Genomic DNA, 13,466 nt, shown 5'->3' on the forward strand with positions numbered 1-13,466 from the left:
TTTAGTGTAAGAGAGAGTCAATGGACAATACATTATATAATGAATATCACTTACATACCTTTTATTATTATAAGGTTTGTTTTCACAGATTTCAGGTGACAAGTAGTATGGGGTGCCTATGCAAGTTCGAGCCAGCTCTACAGTGCTAGAACAGAAAGAGAATTACTGGAGAAGCTTAAGATACTTAGAGATATTATGAATGATTACATATATATCATCCTGGATTCAAATTTCACTGAAGACATTACATCAAAACAAAGTTTAAAACGGATATATTACCTATTAAGAACTCTAGCAATTCCAAAATCTCCAAGTTGAACAGTCCCATCTTTGGTTAAAAATATATTCTGTAAAATACAGGAAAAAAAAATGAAGTATTGCTATAGTTTAGTTTTCAGTCAACAACTTTTTTGACTATATGTAAAAGAATGAAAGTAGATCTCCATCTCACACCATAACCAAAATTATCTCAAAATGGATTCTAGACCCAAATGTAAAAAGTGAAACTATAAAAATCCTAGAAGAAAACGTAGGAATAAATCTTTGTGCCTCTGTGTCAGGCAATGGTTTCTTAGAAATGCCACCAAGGCAGCAGTGACCAAAAAAAAAAAAAAATTTGATTTTAATAAAAATTTCATAGTTTCATGTGCAAAAGGACACCAGTAATAAAGTGAAAAGACAACTCACAGTTTGGGAGAATATATGTGCAATTCATAAAGCTGACAAGGGCTTTGTATGCAGAATATATAAAGAACTGTTACAATTCAACAATTACAAGACCAATAATCCAATTTAAAAATGGGCAAAGGGACACACTGTTTGATTCCACTAATAAATAATGTCCAGAATAGGCAAATCCAGAGACAAAATGTAAACCCCAGGTTCCAGGGGTTAAGGGATTTGGGGAGTGACAGCTAATGGGTTTCTTTCTGGAGTGTGAAAATGATCTGGAATTAGACCTTAGGGCCCAAATCAAGATGGCAGAGTGAGAAGCTTCAGAGCTCCAGCCCCCCAGAGAAGCTTTGACTGACCAGCAAAAACTGGCAGAAACATCTTTCTCAAGCTTCAGAAAGCAGTTAGAGAATTACAGTAATAAGGTGAACACTGAATCAAGGAAAAGGCCACTTAAAAGTGGCAGGATCTCCTGATACCCTGGCTAACCCCTCCACCATCCCTCAACAGACCAGCAAAGGCAGCCCATGCTCCCAGTGCAGATCCTTGGCCCCAGATGCAGAGGGAGCAGAGTAATCCTCATTCACATACTGGGGGCATGTATATCTGGCACAGTCTGTCTGGTGGTGGCCTGAGGGACTCATGGTTCCAGAACTTGCACTGCATATAGAAGGCAATTCACAGAGTTCTCCTACAGAATACTGTAGAAGAGGAGGCAAGTGGATGCCTGATGCAAGGAATTGCTGGCTATAGAACATACAGAGCATTTGAGACCATGAAGAAACTGTTTCCTAGGGAAGAGAAGACATTTGTGTCCATGTAAATGGGGGAGTTCCAAGGGCCAACTACACATGATTAAGACAAGAAAAGATGCATATGCAGAAAGTATCAGGGAGAACCCTACAGTTTAACTGGAGCTATTCTCTAAAATCACTGTATGGATAATCTCAGAAGGAAAACACACACACAGGTCAATCTGCTAAGACTGGGAGAGGTGTTTTGTCTCTTTCCTTCTCTTTGTTAGGGCCTGGCATTCAAGGAAATCTCTGTTACAACACTAGCTGGATACCAGCTTAAGAAATAGGTACCTCAGAGTTTAAATTCCACTGATACACCCTAAAATATCAAAATATCCAGGTTTCAAGAAAGATTACAAAATATACAAAGAAACAGCAAGTGATCACTCAGGCAAAGGAGATATAGCAGACAGAGGGTATTTTTAAATAGTCTTAAGTATGTTCAAAGAGGTAAAGGGAAACATGGATGGAAAACTAAAGGAAATCCACAAAACAATACATGAATACAAGAACATCAATAGAGAAATGGAAATTATGAAAAGGAACCAAACAGAGCTCAAGAACACAGTAACAAAAACAAAAAATTCCCTAGAAAAGTTCAACAGCAGATTTGAGCTGACAGAAGATCAGAAAACTTGAAGATAAAACAACTGAAATCTCTACTCCAAGGAACAGAAGGAAGAATGAAGAAAAGCGAACAGAGCCTGAGGAACCTGTAGGACACCATCACACGTACCAATATACACACTGTGGGAGTCCTAGAAAGGGAAGAGACAAAGGAACAGAGAGAATGTTCAGAGATATAATAGCTGATACATTCCCCAATTTAATGAAAGACATGAATATACATATCCAAGATGCTCAATAAACTCCAAACAGGTTAAAACCAAATAGGCCCACTGTGCCAGTTTGAATGTATTGTGTCCCCCAGAAAAAGCCATATTCTTTGATGCAATCTTGTGGGGCAGACATTTTAGTGCCAATTAGACTGGAATTCTTTGAGTGTTTCCATGGAGATATGCCCCACCCAACTGTAGGTGATAACTGACGAGATATTTCCATGGAGGCATGGCCCCACCCATTCAGGGTGGGCCTTGATCAGTGGAGCCATATAAATTAGCTGACAAACAGAAGGAACTCAGTGCAGCTGCAGCTTTGAGTGACGTTTGGAAGAGGAGCTACAGCCAAGAGGGACACTTTGAAGAAAGCACAGGAGCTGCATATGAGAGACATTTTGAAGACGGCCATTGAAAGCAGACTCTTGCTCTGGAGAAGCTAAGAGAGGACAAATACCCCGAGCGCACCTAAGAGTGACATTTTTGAGGAACTGCAGCCTAGAGAGGAACGTCCTGGGAGAAAGCCATTTTGAACCCAGAACTTTGGAGCAGACGCCAGCCACGTGCCTTCCCAGCTAACAGAGGTTTTCTGGACACCACTGGCCATCCTCCAGTGAAGGGACCCGATTGCTAATGTGTTTACCTTGGACACTTTATGGCCTTAAGACTGTAACTTTGTAACCAAATAAACCCCTTTTATAAAAACCAATCCATCTCTGGTGTTTTGCATTCCCGCAGCATTAGCAAACTAGAACACCCACACCACACCATGTTATAATCAAACTGTCAAGTGTCAAAGATAAAGAAAGAATTCTGAAAGCCACAAGAGAGAAGCAAAATGTCACATACAAGGGAGCCACAATAAGATTAAGTGCTGGTTTCTCGGCAAGAACCCTGGAAGCAAGAGGAAGAAGGAAGACATACTTAAAGTGCTGAAAGAAAAACGTTGCCAAACAGGAATGTTGTATCCAGCAAAATTGTCTTTTGGAAATGAGGGATGGATCAAGACCTTCCCAGGTAAACAAAAGCTGAGGGACTCTGTCACCACTAGAACAAACCTACAAGAAATGCTCAAATTCTGCAGGTTGAAAGGAAAGGACAATAGACAATTGACTGAAGTCACATGAATAAATAAAGATCTCTGGTAAAGATAATGACATGGATAAATATAAATACCAATACTACTGTATTTTTGGTTTGTGACTCCACTTTTTACTTCCTATAGGATTTCAAATACAAATACATAAAGTGTAAAGATAAATAAATGGCTTTGAACTCATAATGTATAAATATGTACTTTGTGACAACTACAAAAAGTGAGAGGATGGAGAGGTATAGGAACATAGTTTATGCATGCTATTGAAGCTAAGTTGGAACTCTTCGTATGCTACTGAAGCTAAGTTGGAATCAAAACAAATGAGATTGGTATAGATTTAGGATGTTAATTTTAAGCCCCATGGTAACCATAAAGAAAATATCAGACAATATGCAAACTCAGAGGCAGAAAGAAGAGTACAGGTTATCAGGGATGGGAGGCAGGGGCAATGGGAGGGGTTTACTGCAAAATAACTGTAGGGTTTCTAGGGTGAAGGGAACGTTCTAGAAAAGGATGGTGGTGAGGGTACTGCAACATCATGAATGTGATTAACCTGAATATGAATAGTATGCATAGGAGGGGTTGGGATGGGAAGATTTATGTTGTCTAGTTTCCACAATTTAAAAAGAGAAAAAAAAGAGAAACTAAAGAGATAATGATAATTAAATGCAATACATGACACTGAATGGGATAAGCTAAGGACCAAGGGTTGCCAACAGCCAGTTCCAGAATGCCACAGTTATGGGGAGAAAGCATTGCCTAGCAAATGCCTTGATTAGGACATTTTCTCAGCCTCAGAACTGCAAGCTAATGAGTTTCCATTGTTTAAACCAATCCATTTCATGGTATTTGCTTCAGCAGCCTAGGAAACTAAAACAACCTCCACAAAAACTTCCTAAAAATTCTAATGATCCTAAATGTAACACAGTAAACTTAAAATTTCCCAACTATTATACACAAGCCCAACTATTTTGCATTCATAAATACAAACCTCTAGTGTTCTGTGAAACAATGGAAGCCAGAAGTTTTAGGGTAACAGGAACTAAACTCCATATAAATCCAGAGACTTCCTTCCCATTCCTCATCCTAGAACTATGACTTTATAGGAAGTTACAGGCCTAAGGAAGTTAAAAAGACAGCACACAGCCTTGACACAATGAACTGAACCCCCTTACCACTCTGCACTCTCGTAACTGAGAAGGTCCACTGAGGCAACCACAAAACTGTTATGCAAAAATGAGTGAGCTGTGGGGACAAAACACCTCCCACAGAGGAGCCTGAAAAAATTCCAGTACACACAAAGAAATGTAATGCAAAGAAAAAGAAGCCAATAAAATCAACAATCAGAACAAGAATTCACTCCAGATAGAATTAACTTTACGAAACAGTCCAACCAAAACTTTAAAATAAACATGTTCAGAAGATTGCAAAAACATAAATGAAGGAATAACTACCCACTTAAAAATAAGACATTATGGAACAAAAAACAGAAATAAGAACAGATACATTAAAAAAACAATTAGAAATCCTGAAGAGGGAAAAAAGTCATTACAATAAAAAAGTAAACAGATGGGATAAATACCAGTTCACACAAAGTTGAAGAGATTCAGTAAATTGGAAGGCAGGTTGAGGTATTCACTTAGAATGCAAAAGAGAGAGACAGAGATGAAATATGAAAGAATAAGATACTTGAAGGAATAAATTAAGAAGCTTCAACATATGTCTAAAAGAAGGTCTGGAAGAAGACCACAAAGCTAGTGACAGAAAACCAATATGTGAAAAGAAGTAGCTGAATATTTTCCAGAAATGAAAAACATACATTCTCAGATCAAAAGTGATCAAAAGCGTAATAAATGTAAATGGAACCTTATCAAGGCATACTGTGAAATTTCATAACAATGGGGATGAAAATAATATCCTAAAATCTTCTGGATAGAAGAAACAAGGATAATAAATTATAATGATTATAAATCCCTAAACAGCAACACTAGAAACCAGAAGGCAAATGAGGAGTATCTTAAAATTCTGTAGAGAAACAATTTCCAACCTAGGAGTTTATATCCAAATTATCATTCCAATGACAGAAAGGAATAAAGACATCTTCAGACATGTAAAATCTAAAATACACCCTCCATACACCTGTTTTTAGGATTGGTTCCATCATAAAGGAGAAAACCAAGAAGGAAGATATGGGAATTAAGCAGAAGATCTAAAATAGGATGCAGATAAAGAGGATTTCTAGGATTCTAGTGAAGAGGATTTCTAAAATTACATGTAATGTGAAAGATAAACACAGATAATGTTGGATCAGGTTCAAAAATTTGAGGCCCAAGACAATGCAGGTGGCATATCCTTATTCATTTGGAAGTTTACTAGTGATAAAATAAACATACCTGTGATTTTATGTCTCGATGAAGAATTTTTCTATCATGTACATGTTTCAGGGCCAAACAAATCTGTACAAACCAGTCCAAAATCTAAGAGTAAAAATAAGAGTTGTCATTTCTTTTAAAATTTATATTCCACAGTAAAGCAGGCTCTCTCTGAACTATTAAAAGGATTCAGGAAAGTTTGGGGTTGAGGGGAACTAAGTCCTTTAATATATTTTTAGGTTATAATTTATTTTTAATTTGTAATAATTGACATTAAATAGATACTTAAACCAACTAGCATGCACTATGTGCAGGGCACATACTAACTCTATAATGTAAGAGACTGCTACAGAAACATCTCTTATAAATCAGAATAAATATGGAAAGAAACTTCAAGAGAAGAGTGAAAATGGAAATAATTTAAATTTGATAGTAGTATGAAGGTGGATATAAATATAAATATAAATATAAATCATAAGAGTGGAAAAATCAGGCTAAAAATTTGGAAGGCATATCTGACTTTTTTCTCTCTCCACACAATCACCATACATAAACACAATCTCTGGGGCTGGCGATTTAGAAGTAAAACAGCTAAATATCTACCACATTCTTAACACCAAAATAATTTCAAATGGATCACATTTTTAAACATAAAGAAATTAAACCATGAAATGATTTAAAAAATTACAGGCTAATTTTCTATAATCTAGGATTAAAGTGGGACTTTCCAAACATGATGCAAAACCCACAAGTCACCAGAAAAAGACTAATAAAGCTGACTACATATAACTTGAAACACCTGCATGGCAAAATATAAAATTAAGTTTAATGATAACTTGAGAAAATAACTGTAATACAATAGATATATTACTAATTCTTTAATATGCAAAAGGTTCTTCCAAATCACTGAAAAAAATACTAGCAACTCAAACAAGATGGACAAGGACTGGAAAGGCAAATGATAGGAGGGGAAAAGATCAATAAACACATATACAAAATACTAACCCCCTTCAAAATTTAAAAAATATTAATTAATAAAAATAAGATACCATTTTGATGCAACTAAAATGAAATAATAAACAATGTTGGTCACATGTGGGGAGACTCCTCCTTTCATATCCTGTTTGTGGGAAGGTTAATTACAGTAACTTTGTAAAGTAGATAAAAAGTTTCATTTACATACCACTTGAGCCAGCAACTTCACTTTAAAAATTTATCCTCCAGATACAGTAGCACAAATATACAAAGATATGTAAAAGGATTTTTACTGCAGCAATTTTTGGTGAAGCAAAACAATAGCAACAACCTAATTCTATTAGGAGGCCTGGTTAAATAAATTATGGTATCACTACACTAGAAATATTAGGCAGCCACTGAAAAGAATGTTGTGCTTTTATATATGTTGCTTAGGCACTATGTAAAAAAAGAACGTTGTAGAATAGTATGTATAGCATAACATTTTTCTAAAAGTGTATATTTATATATATCACATACATGAACACTATATAATTGTAAATGAGTTTTTGTATGTATGCACATGTGTATGTATGTGCATGTGTAGTAGGGAACGAAGGAAGAAAGGAAGGAAGTATAGCTACCCATCATTTAACAGTATTTAGGGAAGTGGATTTGCAGGCGTTGGAAGAAAAGGTGACAAACTTTCCTTTTCACTCTATTCTCTTCAGTATTTTTTATAAAAACAAATATTATATTAACAATAATCTAAAAGTATTTTTAATTAATTTTCTTTAAACAAACAAACCTCTCAGCTGAGTTTAACAGATATTGATGGAAGATACACAAATTTTTAAGTTCCTTCCCATATTTGTGTAATGTACTATGAGAAAAAGGAAATATAGTTCCGTCTTCAAAGAGTTCATACAGTAGTAGAAATACACTTATAGACAAATATCTATCAAAAATGCATAAGTTTTATAACAAAGATATGTATAATAAAGGAAGAACTAATTCAACTGGATGGGGAGGATGAGGAAAAAGTACAAAAAGATGAAAATCAGTTGAGTCTTATTGTTATGACGTTTACCTGTAGAGCTAGAAGATACCTTAGAAATTTGCCTCATTTTATAGAAAGGGTTCTTCCAATGCCATATATCCCATATTTGTACATCTTTATAATTCCATAAAAATTTATATTCAGCACCAATGATGTGTCTGATATGTGCAGGAACCAGCAAGAAAAGCTAATAAGAGGTTTTGTCCAGAAAGAGTTCATAGACCAGGGGTCAGAAAACTTACTCTGTTAAAAGCCAAACAGTAAATGACTTTGCAAACCATACAGGTTCTATCTCAACTCAACTCTGCTATTCTAACAAAAAAGCAACCACATATTAGACACAAACAAATGAGCTTAGAGATTTTATTTTAAAAAACTGACACCAGGCTGAGTTTGATCCAAAGACCATTAGTTTGCTGATCCCTATATCAAAGACTATTGAGGGAGAAGAGTAAGTAACAAGCAAGAGACAGCTCATCCTGGAGGTGTAAAATCTTCACAGAAGAGATGGTTCCCGAGCTAAATTTTGATAGAAGGTGTGCTGGTTTGGAACTGTTATGTATCCCAAAAAACACCATGTTCTTTTAATCTGTTCTTGTGGGTGCAGACCTATTGTGAGTGGGACCTTTTGGTTAGGTTGTTTCAATTGGGATGTCACCCACCCATTTCAAGGTGGGTCTTAATCCTTCACTGGAACCCTTTAGGAGAGGATAAAAGGCAGAAACACAGAGAGAGGGAAGAGAGATGAGAAACACCCAGAGAATCACGAAGGACCCACAGGAGCTGAGGGAGAGCCAATGAAAACAGAAGCAGGAGAGAAGGACCAGCAGACATCACCATGTGCCTTCCCACGTGACATAGGAACCCAGGATGCCAGCAGCCTTTCTTCAGAGAAGGTATCCTCTTGTTGATGCCTTAATTTGGACATCTGCACAAACTCAGAATTGTTAACCTGTAACTTAATAAATCCCCACTGTTAAAAGCCAACCCATACATGACTCCCAGGGGTATAAGTCTCCCTGGCAAATGGGACATGACCCCCAGGGATAAGCCTGGCCCTGGCATCATGGAGTTGAGAATACCTCCTTGACCAAAAGGGGGAAAAGAAATGAAACAAAATAAAATTTCAGTGGCTAAGAGATTTCACACAGAGTCAAGAGGTCTTTCCAGTGGTTATCCTTATGCATTATATAGATATTCCTTTTTAGTGTCTAGTATATAAGAATACCTAGAAGGAAGTAACTGAAACTGTTGAGTTGTAATGCAGTAGCCCTGATCCTTGATGATGACTGTATAACTATATAGCTTTTATTGTGTGACCATATGAGTGTGAAAAACCTTTTCTCCAGCATATGGGCAGATGAGTAATAAAATAAAGACAAAAAAACATTTGGGAGAGAAACTAAGAGCTGACACTGATGCTGACATTTGGAGATGCTTAGAGACGTTTGGAGATGCTAGTCCAGAGTTTGCTCCAGAAAAGCTAAGAGAAGACCCTGACGCGTAGATGCACAAGAGTTGAAGAAGCTAAGAGAGACCCAGAGACATTTTGGAGAAACTTTTTTGAAACAAAATCTGGGAGCAAAGAAACAGTAGATGCCAGCCACATGCCTTCCCAGCTGACAGAGGTGTTCCGGACTCTGTCGACCATTCTTCAGTGAAGGGGTCATCTAGTTGATGCCTTAACTTTGGACACTTTCTTGGCCTTAGGACTATAAATTTGTAAGAAAATAACTCCCTTTTATAAATGCCAATCCATTTCTAGTGTTTTGCATAACGGCAGCATCAACAAACCGGAACAGCCTATTGATTAAAATCAGCTCAAAAGTATTATAAGAGCTGCAAAGGAAGAACTATCTAATCAGAAAAGACACTCAAGCCTTTCCTTGGTTAAGTATATATACGTAAATGTTGTTAACATAAATATTTTTTTAAATATATGCTTTATAGGAAGGTCCTAGAGATTTGTCAGTGACTTTGCTGCCCATTTTTACCCTCAAGGAAAACATTTATCAAACCCTTATAAAATAGTTATGTACTCTACCCTAACAGAGAATTCTATTCTGATACCAATGGTCACTACAATAAATTAACCACGGTCTTTCAGTCTCATTATCAAACAGTCCTTTGCTTTCTGCTGCTTCCCTGAAGGTTCCTGAAAAGAACTGTAATAGAAACTCTGAATTACTGACACGTTAAGAAATAGACTCTTGGGTACTATTTTTTATGCTGACATCACTGAGACTGAACAATGGGTTGAGTCAGGATTTCCAAGACTTTTTCAACCCAGAAGCAGATACAGATCATGAATAAGACTGCTTGACCCAAGATCCAGGAGAATAAGAATTATTAGGGCTGAATGAACTGAATAGAAAAATATAATTGTGATTATTTGTTTGGAATATAGTATTATTTTTAATGTTCTGTATTTAAACAAAATATGAGGAGGCCTTTTTCCTTTCTTCTTAAGCTACCTCGACCCTTGACATGGATTGTGCTTTTGTAGACTGAAATGAAACATCTTTAAATGATATATGATTCTTGATGACCCCCTCATAATTCAGAAACAAGTAGTTTTACTACATCTCTTTACTTTGCAGGGAAATACTGTCATTTTAATCAGTTCAATAAGAATCTATCCTCATTTTTACAAAGATAAAATTGGAAAAATGATTGTGCAACCAAGGCCATACCTGGAGTCCTATATTCAAGAATGATTTTCATTTAATCAAGTATGAAAAGCCCACTATTTAAGAAATATTTATGGAGCCAATTCCTACATAGCCCTGCCAGGAAACTAGCCTGGTTGACTTACAGTGTCCCAGTGTCACAGATAGCAGCCAAGGACATTGGGAAATTTGGAGACCTTCAGGAAGAAAGCAATTTTACCCAAATTTATAAATGCTGCATGTGAAATCTGGTGAAGAATACCTTGGGCTTGGTTTCCTGGCCTTGGGATATTAGAGAAAATTAAGAGAGATTTTAGAAACCTAATCCAAGATTCCTTATGAGAACTTCTGAACATAAACTAATTCTGTGGCACTAATAAGTTGTTCAATACCACAAGGCTCTAGATTTTCACAGCAAACTCCAAAAGGTCTATATGTTTATTTGATACTCTAGCTGCACCTAAAAATTAGGGCCAACCCTAATGAGACCAGCATTTCTTTCGATCAAGAATATATTTTTAGAGATTATTAATGATCACAAGGAGACTGTCAGAAAATGTATCTGGAACTTGGAAATAGGGCAAAAAGAGTCACTGGCAAATCTTTTCAATACTAGACATGGGCAAAGGCCGTCCACGGATTTCCTAGGGTTCTATACTTAGTTCACCTCATGGTTTACTGATTAAAAGTCATAGAGTCTCACTGCTCTCTCCTCTATGTGGGACCTGACCCTCAGGGGTGTAAATCTCCCTGGCAACACGGGATATGACTCCCGAAGATGAACCTAGACCCAACATCATGGGATTGAGAACATCTTCTTGACCAAAAGGGGGATGTGAAATGAAATGAAATAAAGTTTCTCTGGCTTAGAGATTTCAAATGGAGTCAAGAGGTCACTCTGGTGGACAATTCTTACATACTATGTAGATAACCCTTTTTTAGGTTTTAATGTATTGGAATAGCTAGAAGTAAATAAAACTGCAACCCTGTAGCCTTGACTCTTGAAGACAATTGTATAACAAAGTAGCTTACAAGGGGTGACAGTATGATTGCGAAAACCTTGTGGATCACACTCCTTTTATCCAGTGTATGGATGGATGAGTAGAAAAATGGGGACAATAACTAAATGAAAAATAGGGTGGGATGGAGTGGATGATTTGGGTGTTCTTTTTTACTTTTATTTTTTATTCTTATTTTTATTCTTTCTAGAGTAAGGAAAATGTTCAAAAATAGATTAGGGTGATGAATGCACAACTATATGATGGTGCTGTGAACAGCTGATTGTACACCAAGGATGACTGTATGGTACGTGAATATATCTCAATAAAACTGAATTTTTAAAAAAAAGTCACAGAGTCAAATCACCTCCTGCTTCAAAGCTCAGAAAGTAATAAGATGTTTTGTTTAAATGACGTTTTCTTATTTCAAATAGCTTAAAATAAATAATATCCCTTATTAGTGCTAACAAAACTTGTTATTCAGAAGGGTAGAAAAATGCTATTAACTTAAAAATCTGCCAAATTTTTATCACTTGTTATAATTAGTTAAAATGAGTGCATACTGGATTAGGATGGGCCCTAAACCAATTATGACTGTTGTCCTTATAAGAAGAGGGAAATGTAGATATACAGACTGACACAGGTAGAAGACAGCCATGTGAGGATGGAGGCAGAGATTGGAGTTATGCTACCACAAGCCAAGGAATCCTGGGGCTACCAGAAGCTGGAAGAGGCAAGGAAGGATCCTAAACTAAATTAAGTAGATCTTCATAATAATTTCTAGGACAAAACTAAATAAAGTAGATCTTCATAATAATTTCTAGGATGAGAAGAGACATACACACATATGCACACATATGCACTTCATTATGTACATATGTATGATATATGTCTTACAGTAGACCAAATTTATAGACTATCAATATACTTTACAGTGAAATGTCTTGGCATTTAATAGCAAAATTTTTAATAATCAACACAGACAGATGACAATAAGCACAAGCAATGGAACATATCTTTATACACTAACTACATTACCATTTGACCTTCACCGTAACAGTGAGATAGGCCACATGGCAGGTACATCCTTATTAACAAACGAGGATAGTCTCCGAACAGTTAACTTCTTAGTAATTACCAAATTGATTAGTAGTACAGCAAGGACTCATACCCAAGTCTTCTCACTCTAAGTTCTATGCTCTTTCCAGTAGGCTGTGCTCTTTCCAGTGGATTTACAGGAGGTAAACAAAGCTTGAGAAAAATGACTTTACACCAGAGCACTTAATTAAAATGTAACTCAAGATATCACTTTATCATATTTTCTAGTTACTCCAAGAACCTAAAAGTTTCTATCAATAAGTTGTGCCAACTTGGTGACTACCACAGACTCAGCTTCTGCTAAGTACACTTTTAGGTGTCACTGTAAATTATCTCTGCTCTGCAATAAATTATAACCTAGTTGGGGATACAACTCTAATGTGAAATTACTCAGAGTACATTAAGAAAGGTACATGATATAGTCAAAACAAGTGTAGGCTTAGATGAAAACTGTATCAGTTTCCTAGGGCTACCATAAGAAATTACCACAAACTGGGTGGCTTAAAGCAATGAAAATTTATTCTTTCACAGTTCTGGAGACCAGAAATCTAAAATCAAGGTGTTGGCAGGGCCATGTTTCCTCCAAAGCCTCTGGAGGAGGATCCTTCCTTGCCTCTTCCAGCTTCTGGTAGCCCCAGGATTCCTTGGCTTGTGGTAGCATAACTCCAATCTCTGCCTCCATCCTCACATGGCTATCTTCTACCTGTGTCAGTCTGTATATCCACATTTCCCTCTTCTTATAAGGACAACAGTCATAATTGGATTAGGGCCCATGCTAATACAGTATGCACTCATTTTAACTAGTTATATCTACAAAGACCCTATTTCCAAATAAGGTCACATTCCCAGGTTCAGGGCAGGAGGTGAGGGCAGTTATGACTTGAGCATATCTTTCTGAAGGACACAATTCAATC

At 36.6% G+C, this 13,466-nt stretch overlaps 1 protein-coding gene across 18 annotated transcripts in view; it reads right to left on the minus strand.

Annotated features, from left to right (window-relative positions):
* NEK1 (NIMA related kinase 1) overlaps positions 1-13,466 on the minus strand; it is a 351,041-nt gene that overhangs the window by 302,358 nt on the left and 35,217 nt on the right. For all 18 annotated transcript variants that reach the window (XR_005215994.1, XR_005215995.1, XR_005215996.1 and 15 more), the window contains 3 exons: positions 5,795-5,878; positions 280-347; positions 59-145 (listed from right to left, as the gene is read on the minus strand). Coding sequence is in view for 15 of the 18 variants with exons in the window: in XM_037830993.1 (XP_037686921.1) it covers positions 59-145; positions 280-347; positions 5,795-5,878 (239 nt within the window). In the remaining 3 variants the exon portion in view is untranslated. The remainder of the gene's footprint in view (positions 1-58; positions 146-279; positions 348-5,794; positions 5,879-13,466) is intronic.

The sequence above is a fragment of the Choloepus didactylus genome, chromosome 3 (assembly GCF_015220235.1).
Source record: "Choloepus didactylus isolate mChoDid1 chromosome 3, mChoDid1.pri, whole genome shotgun sequence".
Classification (NCBI taxonomy): domain Eukaryota; kingdom Metazoa; phylum Chordata; class Mammalia; order Pilosa; family Megalonychidae; genus Choloepus; species Choloepus didactylus.